The 18,049-nt window shown below is 43.4% G+C and overlaps 1 protein-coding gene across 1 annotated transcript in view; it reads left to right on the forward strand.

Moving 5' to 3' along the window:
• The first annotated feature begins 6,654 nt into the window (after positions 1-6,654).
• The window catches only part of SETD2 (SET domain containing 2), a 185,547-nt gene continuing 174,152 nt past the window's right edge, over positions 6,655-18,049 (forward strand). The window contains exon 1 of the mRNA XM_006868803.1: positions 6,655-6,768. Coding sequence (XP_006868865.1) covers positions 6,698-6,768 — 71 coding nt within the window. The 5' untranslated portion in view covers positions 6,655-6,697. The remainder of the gene's footprint in view (positions 6,769-18,049) is intronic.

An 18,049-nucleotide genomic window follows, 5' to 3' on the forward strand; every position in this document is an offset into this window, starting at 1 on the left:
TTCAAGATGCCACTGTTGGTCGTTTTGACATAACTCAGGATTTAATTTTCTGCCTATTTCCTTTTTAGTCTGTCTGTCCCACTCCACAATACCCATTCAGGCATTTTCCCCAGCAATAAACAGTTCAGGGCCGGCCGTGGCCGTTTTGTACTGATGTTTGGTTTTAAGTGGAAACTGTCACTTTAAATTTTGAGGAGATCTGTGCACATGCGTAGTATTATCCTCCAGCAACCCCTCTAGTCTCCTGAATGGAGGTACACTGCCAACAACAGACCAATGAACAGATTAAAAAAAAAAAAAAGTGTCCACATCTTTATCCCTGCAGTTCTGTCAGGCGTCGGTGGCTGCTTGATCCTTCTCCCACTTGGTCTCACCCAAGATGGCAGCTCTGGGAGCAGCTGAGCATCTTGAATCAGAAAGCAATGGATTTCTTGCTTCTGCTACAAATTCCCCTAGCTGCAAGCCTTCCAACCTTCTAACTATTCCTTTATATATGGTTCAGAGTTCTGGCACCATCCCGAGCCTGCTTGTTCCGGTATTCTGTGTTGTTGCTGACAGAGCTCCTCACACATGTCTACCTGATCTGCTATCTTGTTTGATTTTCTCTCCATGTCTCTTAAACTGTGAGAAATTGATTTGTTTGCTAAAGCCACCCATATGTGTTGGTTCTGTTATTGAAGCACTAGATAACTAAGACTCTCGTGTTCTATTCCAGGCAAAATTCCTCTCTATCTCTGGATATTTGAGACCTAGAGTACACATTATCTACTTCTAAAATACAATGGTAGAACAGGCACAAGGAAGACTTTCCATTCCAAAGGGGAAAATGCAGGCTAAGAAGGGGTCATGAATACACAGCAGGGTAGATCTCATTAGCTCTCAAGATTTGAAAATAATCCTCTGTTGTCCAGGCACATCTGGGTAGTGGCCATGCCCTCTGGACTCTGGTCACATTCTCCGGTCCTGGGTAGAGGCCCCTCAGTCTTTATTATCAGACTCACTTTCCAAGTCCACTAGGAGGATGACCCTATCCCTTTGCTTTAGGTGATCCCATTCTCCTAGTCCACCTGAGTACTAACCACATTCCCTCCCCAACCCCCCAGACCCTGGCTAGTCCTATTTTCTTGGTCCATTAACACAGCAGCTCCATTCCTTAATTATGGACAATGGTCCCATTCTCTTAGACCACCAAAACAACGGCAACCCAACCCCAGCATCAGGAACTGATGTGACAGCAAACCCCACTTTGAAATCTAAGTGGCAGCCCTACCCTTTGAAACTGTGGAGGTCCTGCCTCCTTTCTCTTTCCTCCCCGCAAGCTTTCTCTGATAGTTCTGTTGGTCTCTGAACTGTTCCCCAGAAGGTCCCTTTCTTTTCTTGTTAGACAACAAGTATTTGCAACCAAAGAGTTCCATTGGCCAATTTCTTGCCTGTTGAATTCCAGGAGATAGAAAGTTTTCCTTCATTTTGTCTCTACCTTTCAGTCTGAGCTGAGAGGGTTTCTGCTGAAGCAGGTTAGGTAGATCCATCAGTCACAGGCCTAATCTCTTTAGGAAAAGACTATGTAGCTACATCATTAGTGTCAGCTCCAGGAGAAATTCTTAGTTTTTTCCAAACTCTAAAGAATTTTCCAAACCTTAATGTTCTGGTTTCTTTTTGCACAGTTCGTTTCTAAATCTGTCTCTCTCCTCCCACATTTTACTATAAGCAGCAAGAAGAAACCACACCACCCCTTTAGGATCCTCCTTAGAAATCTCAGCCCAATATCCAAGTTTATCACTTACAAATTCTACCTTCCACAAAACTTTCCAACATAATTCACATAGTCTTTGTCACTTTATAACAACACCTTTTCTTCAGTGTCTAATAGCATGTTTATTATCATTTTAAAACCTCATGAGAAGCCCATTTAATATTCATATTTCTAGCAATATCTGTTCATGGTATTTGAAGCTTTCTCCACAGCTCTCAATTCTTTCTGGGCCCTCATCAGAATAACCCTTGATGCCCATAATTCTACCAACAGTCTCCTCAAGGCAATCTAAGCCTGTCAAATGCATCAAAATTTCTTCAGTTTCTACTTATTACGTGTCTTAGTTATCTAGTGCTGCTGTAACAAAAATACCATAATAAGTGGATGGCTTTAGTAAACAGGAATTTATTCTGTTACAGTTTAGAATGGCTAGAAAGGCAAGCTCAGAGAGCCATCTGTGGAAAAAGGTCCTTTTATCTCTCAGTATCTGCAGGCCCAGCATTCCTTGGCGATCTCCATGTATCCTGGCATCAATTTTTCCCTGGATCTACGCGTTTCACAATGCAGGGGCCCCAGGTCCAAGGGACACACCAGTCCCACTCCTGTATCTTGTTTTTCTTGGTGGTAGTAGGTTCCTCTGATCTCTGCTTGCTTGTTTTAATCTCTTTTATATCTTAAAAGAGATTGACTCACTGGGATAGAAAGGGATACTGGGAAACATGATTATAGGCAGCTTATAAGCCTGTCTTCAGTTTATAAGTCATTGGAATAGCTAAAAGGGGTTTTAGAACTTCCCCAGTGAAATAGGCTTTTTGTGGACCCTTTGTAGTTAGTGTACAGGACCCTAGGTGGAATCCTTAGCCCTATCCAGAACTTTCTGAGGTGGGACATTCCCACTAGAAAGGACAAGCAGAACAGCCAGGAACAGCTAGAGCGACAGAAGATACTTCTTGAAAGAAGGACTAGCAGGAAAAATCCAAAACAAAAATGGCAGTCTGATTGGCTAATATAAGAACAAGCCAGTTGTTTGCCTGAGGGCCATCAAGGCAATCAATCAAGTCCCTTCCGGACAAAACCCCCTCCAAGACTGAAACTCAAAAGGAACACATGAGCAGGCATGTAAGCTTGCTGGCAACCATGTTGGTTTGCTGGTGAGTGGAAGTGGAGGAAAGTTATCAATGAAGATATGGGCCGAGTTCAACCATCTTCCATAAACTTCTGTTGACCTGGATACTCTTGGGCCCATGGACAAGGACACAGTCAGTCATGGAGGGTTAGAGCTGAGAGTGAAGCATCTAGCTGATATGAAGTAAAGGGAGACACACAAGAACACCCAAACTTGCAGATAGCGCCCATTTGACCTAGCCTCGATGGCTTGATAATCAGAACTTGACTAGAGGAAGATAAAAAACAATTTTTGATAAAGGAAAGGAGTGTTAATTGCTACAATTTGATGAACTTGACCTATACTTATGGCTGTAGTAGCTCAAAATACCAACTGAGAGGGAAGGAGTCTTCACATCAAGTATCAATCCTATCCTCTTTGTATACAGGGTAGATAGGGCAACTTAGGCATTGGCTACCTAAAATGGGGAAAGGGGGGTAAAAAAAGCATGAAGTGACTGGCTTACAAGTTTTCAAGAGGGCGTTTAGTTTCAGAGTGTATGGGGGAAGGTGGAACCCCCCATTGAATAGTTTTCATCTTGTCTAGACAAGTCTGGTGAAAGGAGATGGGGATAAGAGTTTGAGTAACTGCTATCATGACTAATTGTGATTGTCACAAGTGTAAAAGTAAAAGTTCTGTAACAAAAAGGGGGTATTAGTTAATCTTACAATCAAGCAACAGAGGCCCCTAGGGACCATCAAAGGAGAAGAGCAGGAGCAGATTGTGGGACCCTATCTAGAAAAGCAGTAACACCAGAGACGGAGGCAGAAGTAAGGACGTGGAAAGACAGAGATGCTGAGGATTCAAGACTCATGGAAAAAGAAAGGTTGTGAGTTGGTGGCCAGGAAGGCTGGTTTGCAGAGTGTGCCTTGGGTTGTTGTTTAAATGATTATATATTCCTGTTTTTGTGTACATTAAAAACAAAACAAAACAGAGGGAACAGAAGCAAATACTGTTGAATGATGATGCATAGGGGGGATTGTAACCATTGCAATGAAACAAAATACGACAGGATGAGTGCAAAATCGATGTTCTCTCATGTAAACTAACAATTCACAATAAAAACTTAAAAAAAAAAAAGAGAGATGGACTCGATACAGTCTGATCCTGTAGATTGCATCTGGCTTTGCTAACACCACAGAAGTGAGGATTTAAAACACATAGGATAAGATCAAGGTTGATCTTATTAGATTACCTAAATGGGGGTTATTACAGTATATTAAATCTCATCATGGAGTTGACTGTTAAGTGCTGTCAAGTCAGTTCTGACTCATAGCAATCCTGTGTAGGGTTTCCAAGAAGCAGCTGGTGGGTTTGAACCAACAACCTTACGGTTAATAGTCCAATACTCATCCTACAACACCACACTAGGACTACATCTGTATTGTTAAACCAGTGAGAATCATGGGTCAATTAAACTGACACATATTGGGGGTGGGGGGACGATGACACATAATGCAATCTATTGTTGTTGTTGTTGTTGTTATGTGCCATGGAGTCGGTTCGGACTCATAGCGACCCTGCACAGGGTTTCCAAGGCTGTTAATCTTTACGGGAGCAGAAAGCCTCATCTTTCTCCCGCGGAGCAGCTGGTAGTTTCGAACTGCTGACCTTGCGGTTCGCAACCACTAGGCTACCAGAGCTCCTTTCCATGACACTATCTAATTCCAAAACTTCTTCCACATTTTAGGTTATGTGTTAGAGCAGCACCCTCTACTCTCTGGTACTAAATTCTGTTTTAACTACCTAGGGCTGGTAGGAGCTCTGGTAGCGTAGTGGTTACGAATCGGGCTGCGAACCTTAAGGTCAGCGGTTCGAAACTACGAGTCGCTCCGCGGGAGAAAGATGAGGCTTTCTACTCCCGTAAAGATTTACACCCTCGGAAACTCTGTACAGGGTCGCTATGGGTCGGATCCGACTCGATGGCACTTAACAACAACAACAGGGCTGCTGTAACAAAAAATATCGCAAGTGGGTGGCTTTAAAAACACAGGAATTTATTTCCTCACATTTCTGGAGGCTAAAAGTCCAAATCAGGGTCTCCCCCAAGCTGCTTCCTTCCAAGAGCCTGTCTTCCAGTTTCCAGTGTCTGTGGGCAATCCTTATTTTCCTCACTTGGAGTCTGTCTTGCCTCTGGCGTCTCTTCTGATCTTATTATTACTCAGAGGTGATTAAGTTTAGTACTCTGCTTTGGTATGAACTCATTAACATGAAAAACGAGAAAAGCCAAGGATTTCCAGCCAGGATCATCTTTACAGGTATGTTGTTGTTGTTGTTAAGTGCCATCGAGTCGGGTCCGACCCATAGCGACCCTGTACAGGGTTTCCGAGGGTGTAAATCTTTATGGGAGTAGAAAGCCTCATCTTTCTCCCGCGGAACAGCTGGTAGTTTCGAACCGCTGACCTTAAGGTTCGCAGCCCGATTCGTAACCACTACGCTACCAGAGCTCTCATTTTACAGGTATAGGGGTTAGGATTTCAATACCTACTTTGGGAGCATACAATTTGATCCATAACACTGATTGGTTCCGACTTACAGCGACCCTGTACGGTGTTTCACAGGAGTGGCTAGTGGATTTGAACCTACCTTGTTGTAAGCAGTCCAGCGCTTGTTCAACAGTGCCACACTGACCCCACGGACCCCCCCCACTTTAAAAATGGTCAACTACCATAAACTCTTCAATATCCTGAAAGTTCAGCTAACGGGTTTATGTATTCCTGTTTCTCCTTTCCCAAATAATTAAAACCCGTCAGCGTTTTCAAGTTATCCTACTTAATAATTTTTTAGGAAAGTGAGTAAATAACCTTTTCCCCCAGAATTATTGTCTCCAAGGCATCAAGAACCATACTTACAATGGGACTTTGTTTGGGGGGTGGAGGGCATACAGCCTGGAGGTGGAGGGCGGATTGGGTGGGGGAGCGGATGGGGGTAGCAAGCCCAGCAATGGGAGATAGCAGAGGACACACTGGAATTTCGGCTTCAGAACTCCCCGGCCCCAGCTCTATTTTCAAACTTGCTGAGGAGTGGAGATGAAGTGGCAAGGAGAAGGAGAAATAAAGAAGAGGGGGCGAGTTGGGTGAGAGGCACCGGAAGAGTTGTTGCCGCTTTACCTCAGAGCCCCAAGACCTGGGTGAGGGGTTCCCTGTGATGCAGCGGACTCCTGGACTCTGGGCGGGCAGATCCTCAGGGACTGGGGGGTCAGGAAGGCTAGTGTCCTGGAGGGTTATGGCCGTTGTCCTGGTGTCGCCTGCAAACAACCCCAGGGCGGGCTAGCCGGGTTCAGGCCTCTGCCCTGAGAGGTCTCAGCGTGCTGGAGGGAAGGGTCGAGGTGTTGTTCCTTCAGAGCCCTGACGAGCTGCATCTCGGGTCGAGCTCTCGGAGCCAGCCAGAGGTTTATATTCCGAGAAAAAGTACAAGCTGGATCGGACCGGGCCGGGCCCCACCCCCTCTGCCCCGCTCCGGCCTGGGCCCTGCCAGCAGCGGAGCGGCGGCTGGCGCGCCGACTGACTGCAGGCGAACCAGCAGTGCGTGTCTCTTTAAGGGGCCGGACCTGAACAGCCGTGGGGCGGGCTGAGTGCGCGTCGCTCCCTGAGTAAGGGGGAGAGAGAGGCGGGCAGGCGCCGGAGGGAGGGAGGGAGCGAGCGAGCTAGCTAGCGACGCGGGCCGCCCCTGCCGCCGCCGCCGCCGCCGCGGTCGGACCAGCGGCCTCCTTCCCTCCCCTCCCCCGTGTTGCCCTGCCGCGGGGAGGGGGCTCGCGTCGCTGCTTCTAGCCGCTCTCAATGAAGCAGCTGCCGCCGCAGCCGCCTCCAAAGATGGGAGATTTCTACGACCCCGAGCACCCGACTCCTGAGTAAGTATCAGCTTCGTGGCCTCCAGCAGTCGTCGGCCGCTACAGCCAGGGCTGAGGGCGGTGCGTCCTGACGGGTGGAGGCGCGGGCAGGCGGGAGGAGTAACAGGCCCGGGGCGGCCTCGCGCGGCCGACGGGGGCGCGGGCCCGCGCTGCCGCCTCTGGCTGCCTACCTTCGGGGCGCCGCCGCCCGGCAGTTGAGCCTACCATTGGCGCTGCTGTTCAGGTCGCAGTGGCGGTTGGGCCGGGCCAGTGGGGGAGGGGCGACCACGGCCTCGGTTACCGTCGCCGCGTTCGTACCGACCCGGCCAGCACGAGGCTCGGCTGCCTCCGCCGTTGGCCTGGATCCCACTGCAGGCCACCAAGCCGGGTCGGAGGAGCTGCAGGCGCTGGGCCCTGCGAGAGGGCGCCGGCGAGGGTAGGCCGCGAATCCCCGGGCTCGGGTGGAAACCCGGCCCTCACTTGGGCGTCCATCGGCGGCAACTCGCACCGGAAGGGCCTCGCGCGCGTAGCCTGGCTTTGGGCCGCGGAGAGGCCGGCGCTCTGCTCTAGGGGTTGATTTTTCCTCATCGGAACTGTATCCCAGCCTCATAGTGCTTCCAGCTTCACATTCTGCACGTTTGGCACTTCGGTTTTATAATGGTGGCGAGGTTCGTGTGGCCCCGATGTTGAGGTGACACCGGTTTTTGTTTTGTTTTGTTTTTACTCGAAAATGAAAGCTTCGGAGAGGCAAACATTCACTTCCAGATGATGGGATTTGCATGCACACTTTCAGGCACTCTGCTTCCTTAATAACAGGAACCCTTTACCCTAAATGGATGACTTTCTACCCATGTGAAGACTTAGTTAAAAACCAAGAACCATTTGAGGATTCTTTAAGGAAACAGTGTTCTAGAAAACTGAAATACAGTTTTTCACAGTAGTATCTTTCCAGACCAGAGCATTTCTGTATTTTATTGAGTACTGTATCTGCTACTGTGTTTGATCTCTCTGAAGCTTCCACTTCGGAGCCTGGAGTCACTTCTTTCCCTACGCCTTGCCTTCCCAAGACCATTGTTTTAAAAAGCTACTCTTAAACTCCATTGCTAATATGGAAGTCTAGACTTCGAAATACAGGAGTCATATCAAACTTAACGGTTGACAGAGGATTCAAATGAAACTGCCACTTTATAACCAGAATGATTCCAAGAGCTTTGCACTTTCAACACATTTTAGATTTACTGTTTTGAGCTCCTTGCTAAGTCTCTTCACCGTGGGCTCATCTTACTTGATGGTTCTTAAGTTTGGTTGCAACACAAAAGGATTCTGGTAGGTACTCTTTGCACACAAGCACATAAAATCATTCTATCTGAAACAAAACCCAGCTCTTACTTGCAGTAGTTGACTCAACATGACTTTATCCTTTCCTGGGCTCTTGCCTAAAATTGTTAATAATCCCTCAGATAGATTATTTTGATTTACTGCACAATCAATTACAAACTCTTGTTGCAGGTTTTAGGCTTGAGACTGGAAAACTCAACAACAACAAAAGAAATTCTGTATCAGGATTCAATAAACACTTATTGAGTACTTATCCGGTACAAAGTAACCCCTAGCTCCTGAATAGGCTGAGTGCCTTATATTCAATTCCTTTTGCCAGTTAAGCCTAGAAGCTTTAGATATTGTATTCTTACTACACTTCTTTGAGACAAACATAATATTTTATAATATGTGGGGAAATGGACTCAGAAGTGCATCTTTAGTGGGCACAAGTGGGGAAGGAACCAAGAATATTTTATTGCTTTACACAATAATAATTATTTTTATGGCTTTTCTCTCTCCATTGTTTTCTTACAGTGACTAAGTTCATATCTATGTATATATGTTGCAGTTTTTAGGTTTAAGACTGGGAAACCTCAACAACAAAAGAAATTCTGTATCATGATTCAGTAAACATTTACTGAGCCTTATCCTGTACAAAGTAATCCCTAGCTCCTGAAGGGACTAAGTGTTTTATATTCAATTCCTTTTGCCAGTTCACCTTAAGTCTGGAAGCTTTATGTATCACATCTTTACCATACTTCTTGGGTGAATGTATGCTTCTATTCAATTTCTTTTGCCAGTTAAAGTCTAGAAGCTTTAAGTAACACATCCTTACTACACTTCTTGTTATTGTAAAACAATATCATCTGTTTACAGATGAGGACACTGAAGCCTGGAGAAGTGAAGTGACAGCTATCTATATGAGGCAGTTGTTAAGTGCTGTCGAGTTGGTTCTGACTCATAATGACCCTGTATAGGGTTTCCGAGGAGCGACTGGTGGGTTTGAACTGCCAACCTTGCAGTTAACAGTCCAGTGCTTATCCTACAGCGTCACACTAGGACTCCATATTAGGTAGGTGGTGGTGGTGGTGGTGTGCTGTGGAGTCGGTTCTGACTCATATCGACCCTGTGTAGGGTTTCCAAGGCTGTAAATCATTACGGGAACAGAAAGCCTCATCTTTCTCCCATGGAACGACTCCTAGTTTCAGACTGCTGACCTTGAGGTTAGCAGCCCGACTTGTAACCACAGCTCCTTATACTAGGTAGGTGGTATGTATAAATGAAGTTAGTAGTAGTGTTTATGCTGCCCTGGAGAGACAGAAGCAATATAGCTTAGGTTAAAAACTTTGGTTTCAGAGTCAGACCAGGTTTGAATGCTTGGGCAAGTGACAGGTTGGGTCATCTCATCCTTGAGGTAGAGATTGTAATGGTAGCAGCCTTTGTAGGAGTTTCGGAAGGATTAAATGATATTGTGGGTGAAAAGCATTTTGCATAGATGGTAGCATGTGGTGGTAAGTGCTAGTCGGGATCATTAGGGGAAAACTTGAGGTAGGATTTAAGTCAAGCATGAGAAGATTAGGTAGGCTTAATAGGGTGACATGACAGGGAAAGAGTGGCCAAGCGCCCCTTTTAGATTTTAGATGGTTTGAAATGGTTCTTAGGCATATGAAGAGATTGAGGCACAAAATAAAATTAATTTTGATTAAAGTAACAGTTGTGGGTCAAGGTTTTATACTTGACTTGTTCTCACTTTTTAATCACACACAGCTGTAGGACCTGATTTGTGTTTCAGGTGAAAATGGATGTAATCACTTGAGTCTCTGCACTAGGAGGTGACTGCTATCAGTCAGACCCTGGGCTAGGTGTTGAGGACACTGCCAGTTATGCATAGTCAGAGTCTGTAAGTTGAGGAAGACAGGCAAGTACTTTTCAGTGATCCAAAACCAAATGAACTCATTGCCGTCACACTGATTCCGACTGTTAGCAAACCTGTTCAAGTTCCGAGACTAATTCTTAATGGGAGCAGACAATCTCATTGTTCTGTCTCAGAGTAACTGGTGTGTTTGAACTACTAATCATGAAGTTAGTAGTGCAGTGCTTAACCCACAGTGCCACCAGGGTTCCAAGCTGAGGGAACAGCTAGTACCAAGAACCTGAGGCATTCTAGCCACTTAGCGATTCGAATGGAATGAGCAAGAAAGAGTAAGCAAATTGGGCCAGAGAGGTGAAAGGTCAGGGATGGGGGTTTTATAGAGACTTGTAGAACCATTCATTGTAAGGACGATATCAGGGGTTTTGTGTACCTGAGTGACAGAATTTGCTTTCAACTTCGGAAGGGTCATTCAAATTGCAAAGAACTTTGGAAGCAGGGAGACTAGTAATCCAGGAAAGAGATGCTTGTGACTTGTACCAAGGTGGTAAGGTAGGAGATGGTGAAAAATTTACTGTGTTCTGGATATATTTTGAAGATCAAATCAATATGGTTTGGTGTGCATTGTAAGAGAAGAGTCTAATGATTTCAAAGTTTTTGGTCTGAGCAGTTGGAAAGATGGACTTGCTTTCAACTAAGATGGGGATGAAGGTAGGAAGAATAGGTTTGGGGAGATAGATTGAGTTCAGTTTTATACTAAATTTCAAATGCATCATAGATATTCAAATTGAATTGATAAATATATTTGTTGTTCAGGGGAGATACCTGCTTTGGATATAAATTAGTATTCAAAGCCGTATATGACTGAATGATACACCAAGGAATCCAGTGTAGACAGAAGAGTACTAAGGATTTATAATTTTAAAACCCAGTGTTAAGAGCAGTGTTTTAATGTGCAGTGTAGGGTTCTTAGAAGCCCTGGTAGTGCAGTGGTTAAGTGCTCAACTGCTGACAAATAAATCTGTAGTTCAAACCCATGAGTCATTCCATGGGAGAAAGATGTGGCAGTCTACTTCTGTAAAGATAGAAAAACGCCAGAGAACCAAACCTACCTGCTGTTGAGTTGATTTCTACTCATTGAGACCGAGGCTGTAAATCTCTGTGGGAAAAAGTCTCATTTTCCTTCCTCAGAACAGCTGGTGGGTTTGAACTGCTGACCTAATGGTTAGTAGTCCAGTGGTTAGCCTACATTGTTTTTGTTGTTAAGTGCTCTTGAGTCCGTTTCTACTCATAACGACCCTATATGGGTTTCCAAGGAGTGGCTGGTGGGTTTAAACCATCAGCCTTGTGGTTAGTAGTCCAGTGCGTATCCTATAGTGCCATGCCAGAACTCCTATCCTACATTGTCGTGGTTAAGTGCCATCGCGTTGGTTGTGACCCTGTATAGGGTTTCCAAGGAGGAACTGGTAAGCTTGAATTGCTAACCTTGTGGTTCAATCTGACTTTGCAGTCCAGCGCATTACCCCACAGTGTCACACAGTTATTCGCTGTCCTGTAGGGTTACTATGAGTCAAAATTAATGTGATGGCAACAGGTTTAATGGATAAGATTCTTAATATAGATGTCACCCGTGGACTTGGAGCGAATGTTACCTCTTTATCTTCGATAAATTCTAACTGGCAATTAGCGTTTCTTTCAATTACTAATGTAAAACACGTGACTTTATTACCAGCTGTTAAGTGTCATTGAGTTGACCCAATATGGTGTGTGGCACAGTCCAGGATAATGCACTAGACTAAGCTTGGTTTGAACTGCAAACTCACTAGCTGCTCCTTGGAAACCCTATACAGCATCACTATGAGTCAGAACCGACTCAACAGCACTTAACAACAACAACAGAGTTTTCGAGGAGATGTAGATCTCAAAAATGATTATGTTATAATTATGTTGAAATTAAAGTGGAGTCGAGACCCGTCACTAAATCAAGCCTAACAATTGTAAAGATGGTGCAGAACTGGTGGACAGTGTTTTGTTCTATTGTGCACAGGGTCACTATGAGTTGGAACTGACTCTACAGATTCTAACAACAACTAGAACATAAGTAGCACATGCTACTTCTATATCAAACATTTTGGGGTTTTTTTGGTGGTGATGTTGCTCAGTGTACTTGGTTTCCTTTGTAATCATATGTATCTTATGTATTTAGAGATATTAGACTGAGAAAGAATCCAGAGGCTTCCTCAGACTGACAAACTGGGTCCAGGGCACAATAAAGTTACTGAACTCTGGAGTCAAAACTCCTGTGTGAACCTGGACAAGTTTCATAATGACTTTGACTTGATTTCCTTTTCTAAAAAATGGGTATAAGTATTTTCTGCAGAGGGTTTTATGGAAATTAAAGAATTAGGACAGTGCTAGCTTAGGACAGTTGCATTAGTTTCAGATGGAAAGATGTGAGGGTAAGTATTACTTACAAAACCGTAGATACCTTTATTAAATAAATATCAAAATGCGAAGCTATTCTTTCTACATATCTTCAGTCTAGGTCTGTACATTTCTGAAGGCAGTTTCCTTTATAGTTTCCCTGTAACCCTTCCCTGCAGAATTCTGCACTGTTTAATTTATAACATGTCAACATGGCAGTTTTGGCTTCCTTGAAGGACTCAGATCATGTTTCTTTTCAATGTTTTTACGTTTTGGAAGCAAAAATAAGTCTGAAGTTAACATCAGTTATAGAGTGAATGGGGTAAGGCTTCCCAATTTAGTTCTCATAGGACAGCTCTTGCTACAGTTGAAGAATGAGCAGGTGCATTGTTGTGATAGCAAGCAATGTCTTGGTGTAACCTTCCTGACCTTTTTCTTGTCAGTGCACTCTCAGTTTTCTTAAAACTGCTTCATAATAAAATTCCCGTGATTCCTGTGTCCTTCAAGAAAATGTATTAAGATTACCTCTGCTGAAATCTCCAAAAGTCACCATAACCTTCTGAGCTGACCTCTCTACCTTGAAATTTAACTTCCCCCCTTGGAAGCCACTGTTGTTGTTTTTTTAATGCAGTTTAGTCCTACTAAAAATTATTCACAATTGAGTCATAAAATCCTATCAGCGTGTCCCTTAATTCCTTTCACCACATCCATCTGGAAAACAAGGTAACTGTTCAGTGGAGATTCTTTTTTGTCTTATCCCATTCATACTGAAACTGAGCACACTCATGAAAGCTTGTAAGCCAGTCACTTCATGCCTTTATAGAACCTCCATTTTTGATAGTCAATGTCTAAATTTCTCATTCCTAGGTGTTCTGGTGGAGTCGTGGTGTGGCGCTGCGGGTTAATGTTATGGGCCGCAAGGTGGTTTGAACCTCAAGGCGGGCGGTTCAAACTCACCAGCTGCTTCTCGGAAACCCCATACAGGGTCGCTATGAGTCGGAATCGACTCGACGGAACTTAACATCGACATCAACCTAATACACTGAGGAAACACCTTGATATGAAGAATCCTTCCATTCTTGTTGGAATTTTGCGTCACTGCATTTATAGGCAAAAGTCTGGTTCATCAAATTGTAGCAGTTTGCTTTTGTTCACAGTATCAAATATCTTTATCTTCTTCGGTTCAAGTTCTGGTCAACTAGCCATACAAACTAGGTCAAATGTGTAATAGCTGCAAATTTGGGAGTTCACACACACTTCTCTGTGCTTCAAATCAGCAGGCTGCTTCATTCTCAACCCTAGCACCCAGGGGCTAGGTCAGTATCCTGAACTTCACACATCTTCCTAAACTTCAGACCAGCCAAGCCCATCCTCTTCTCTCTCTCATCTCAAGGTCAACAGGTGCCAATGGGAAGCTGCTGTTTTGGTTGGACATTTTTTCCCCTTAATTTTGAACCCATCCTAACAAGACTTAGACAAATGTATTACTGAGAGAACTTGTTACTTGTCTTCAGCCATCCCCTGATTTAAGATATGTTTAAACACGTTCTGAATAAATTCATGCATGTACAAACTGGAACCTTAGTAGCAATCTTTGTGACTTACCATATGTTACACTTTTTGACTTATCATACATTGAACAATATTAGTAAGGCACAGTAATTTTGACAAAAATTAAATTTATTAACTGGGAAAAAGATTTCATGGTAAAATATGAAGCACTAAGGATCGTCAAACGTTCTTAATTCATTGTAGAATGAGGATAGAGATGCCATTGAAAGGTTGAGAAAAATACCATGTCACCATATACCACATATGGAGTCCTGGTGTGGCTCTGTGGGTTAATGCGCCAGACTGAAAAGCCATTTGAACTGCAATGTTGGCGGTTCAAGCTCACCAGCTGCTCCTCGAAAACCCTATACAGGGTTGTTATGGCACTGAACATGGAACCGACTCAATGGCGCTTAACAACAACAACAATATACCACATATGGTGGACTTTTAGGAGCCTCACTATCAGTTGTGAATTAGACTTTGTTACTTTAAAAGAGAGAGTTTACTTACTAAAGATTGAAATATAGTTCCTTAGGCTAGAACCGTTTTTTGGCTACTGAGTTTTACATTGAAGGCTGAGTTAATATTGAGAGGATTTCCTGGTGAGCATACAAAGCCTGTTGAACTTTCCCAGTGCTCATGATAGTTAACTAGTCATATCGCTTCTTTTCTAGTCATCAGATAAGCAATTCCCCTTCTATTGGCACATTATATATTTGGAAAGGTCTTAGACAACTGTTGATATAGTTATATTTTTTAAAGAAATGTATGATTATTTGTTCATGTATATATGTATCATCATGCTTTTTTAGTTTCCTTATTGGGACTTAGTGTTCCCAAATCTCTGTCACTTTGTAGTTATATATTGATTTAATGTATTACTTTAAAAAAACTTTTTTTTAAAACAAAGTTTCTTCTTTAATAAATACTTATTGTTAGTGTCATTAAGTTGGATTCAATTCTGGAGACCCTGTGTAGGGTATCTGAGGAGTGACTAATGGATTTGAACCACCAACCTTGGGGTTGCAGTCCTGTGCTTATTCTACAGCGCCACTTGTAGTATTACATGTTGTTCCATGAACACCATCAAATTTTGCATAGAAGCTAGTTTAGTCATTTACTATTGTTTTGATGTGGGGTCAAGTCCATTCCTACTTGAAGTGACCCTATAGGGCAGAGTGTAGTCCTGGTATGGTGCTGTGGGTTAATGCCCTGGACTGCAAAGTTGGTTTGAACTGCAATGTCAGGGGTTTAAGCTCACCAGCTGCTCCTTGGAACCCTATATAGGGTCGCTATGAGTTGGAATCGACTCATCGGCACTTAACAACAAATAGGGCAAAGAAGAACTGCCTTGTAGGGTTTCCTGGCTGTAATCTTTATAGGAATAGATCTCCCAGCCTTTTCTTTGTGGAGTGTCTGGGTGGGTTCGAACTGCTGCTAGCAGCTGCTTAACCATTGAACCACAGGTACTATGTTGTTTGTTGTCATGATGTGCCTTGGAGTCGGTTCCGATTCATAGCGACGCTGTACAGGGTTTCCAAGGCTGTAAATCTTTATGGGAGCAGAAAACCTCATCTTTCTCCTGCGGAACAGCTGGTAATTTCGAAGTGTTGGTCGCAGCCTGATTGGATTCATAACCACTACACTACCAGACGTATTGTCAGATTGGTTCCAACTCATACTGACCTTATGTGCAACAGAATGAAACACTGGCCAGTCCTGCGCCAGCCTCACGATTGTTAGTGTGAATCCATCTCATTGAGAGTCTTCCTCTCTTTTTGCTGATTCTTTATTTTGTAAGCATTACATCCTAATCCAAGGACTTGTTCCTCCTGATAACGTGTGCAAAGTATGGGAGACAAAGTCTTGCCATCTTTGTTTCTAAGGAGCATTTTGGCTATACTTCTTGAAAGACAGATTTGTATATTCTTCACTATTACTGTAATTCAAATGCATCAGTGCTGTGTTAAATTATTAAGTACTGTCGAGTCTGTTGGAGTTCTAGTTGGGCACCTTGGGATAAAGCACTGAACCACAAGGCTGGTTTGAACCACACAGCAGTTCAAACTCACCAGTTGCTGTGAGTTGAAACCGACTCGACAGCACATAACAACTATTGAGTCAGTTGTGACTCATAGCGATCCTGCATGGGATTTCTGGTGAGCTAGTGAGTTTGAGCCACCATCTTGAAGTTAGTAGTTGAGTGCTTACCCTGAAGTGCAACATCAGGACTCCATCAGTGCTGTGGTGGTTATGTGCAATGGATCAGTACCAACTCGTAGCTACACTGTGTAGTTTCTGAGGCTGTAAATCTTTATGGGAACAGAAAGCCTAATCTTTCTCCTGTGGAACAGCTGGTAGTTTTGAACTGCTGACCTTGAGGTTAGCAGCCTAAATCCTAACCATTATGCTACCCAGAGCTTCTTTTTCAGTGCTGTAGAATACCTTATTTTGTAATGTACTAAGGGCTATTATTGTAGCACCTTGAGAGAATTCATATTAGAAACTAAGCTATTTATACTTACAGTCTTTGAAAGTCAGTTTTAGATTTCCTTTTTACTTTTTCTTTCTAAAGAATAGAGACCACGCTCAAAAAAAAAAGGAAATTACCTTGAAAAGAATTCAAATTTACAAGAGAGGTACAAGAGTAGTATAATGCATTCCCATATTCTTTTATCAAGGGTAACCAGTAATTGAAATTTTGCCATATTTATCTCTTTATAAGTATATATCTACTTTTGACTGCAATATTTGAGAGTGATTTACAGATTATGACCCTTTACCTCTTGAATAATATTATCCAAGAACAAGGACATTGTTTTACAATAATGGTGGTGGCTGTTTGGACTACTGGTGTGGCACTCTAGGGTAAGCACTGGACTGTGAACCACAAGGTCAATCGTTGAAACCCACCAGCTGCTCCTCGGAAACACAGCGTCTCTATGAGTCAGAACCCACTTGATGGCACTTAACAATAGCATGGTTGGTCCAACTCATAGCAACCCTGTATAAGGCTTCCAAGGTTGTAAATCTTTGTGAAAGCAGAAAGCATCATCATTCTCCCGTAGAGCGACTGGTGGACAAGAACCACTGATTTTGTGGTTCGAAGTCTAATTCAGGTACCTTACTATTTATAACAGTACTGTTACCTGATACACAGTTTGTACTTAAATCTTACCAGTTGTCCCAGTCTTTATTTTCCCCCCCAATCTAGGATCACACATTTCATTTAATTATTGTGTCTTTTAGTTTTCCTAATCTCACAGAATAGCTTTAAATCAATTTTCGGAGATACTTCATTCTTGTTTCTTCATACTAACCATGAATGTGATAGTTTAAGTAGTTATTGAGTGCTGTTGAGTCAGTTTTGACTCATAATGACCCCATATAGAGTTTCCAAGGAGTGGCTGGTGAGTTTGAACCTCTTGGCTTTGTGGTTCAAACTGACCTTGTGGATCCAGTGCTTTATCACTCGTAGCATTTTAAAATTGGTTCTTCTTGAAATTACTAAAATAATAAACGCTTACTAAAAGGGTCAGATAATACAGGTCTTTAGAGGAAATAGTAAAGATCTTTTCTCAATTTATCTTTTCCTTTCTACTTTGACAAATCCTGTATCCAAAATGTAACCACTGTACCCACTCCTCACTGATCAAAATGGTTAGATTCCACAGACCAGGTCCTTAGCAAAAGCAGTGTTCTAAGAGAAGGATGCAGAGATTATCCTGATACTTGGACCCTCATGCCCTCAGAACTGCTGTTCCGCCAACATTGCTGTGTTCTGGAGACTTAGGACTTGGTTACTAGACTCAAGGCATACTGATAACTCTAGAGCTGTGGCCTTAGGGTCAAGATGGTTGGTGGAGGTTGCTGCTTGTGCCCAGGTTTCCTTTAAGTGCCGCCACTACTGGCAGCAGTAGTGAGGTTGGCCCAGGATCGGGCATTGTTTCGTTCTGCTGTGCATAAGGTCACTATGAGTCGGTATTGACCCCATGGCACCTAACAACAACAGGGAACTGAAAAGGAGGGACAGTTCTGTTTTGTCACATTGGGTCATTGAGTTGAAAATTGATTTGATGACATCTAACAGCTACTTTCTAGAGTCTTGTTGTGGTGCTATAGGATAAACACTGA

Source organism: Chrysochloris asiatica, unplaced genomic scaffold, assembly GCF_000296735.1.
Source record: "Chrysochloris asiatica unplaced genomic scaffold, ChrAsi1.0 scaffold00124, whole genome shotgun sequence".
In the NCBI taxonomy this organism is placed as follows: Eukaryota; Metazoa; Chordata; class Mammalia; order Afrosoricida; family Chrysochloridae; genus Chrysochloris; species Chrysochloris asiatica.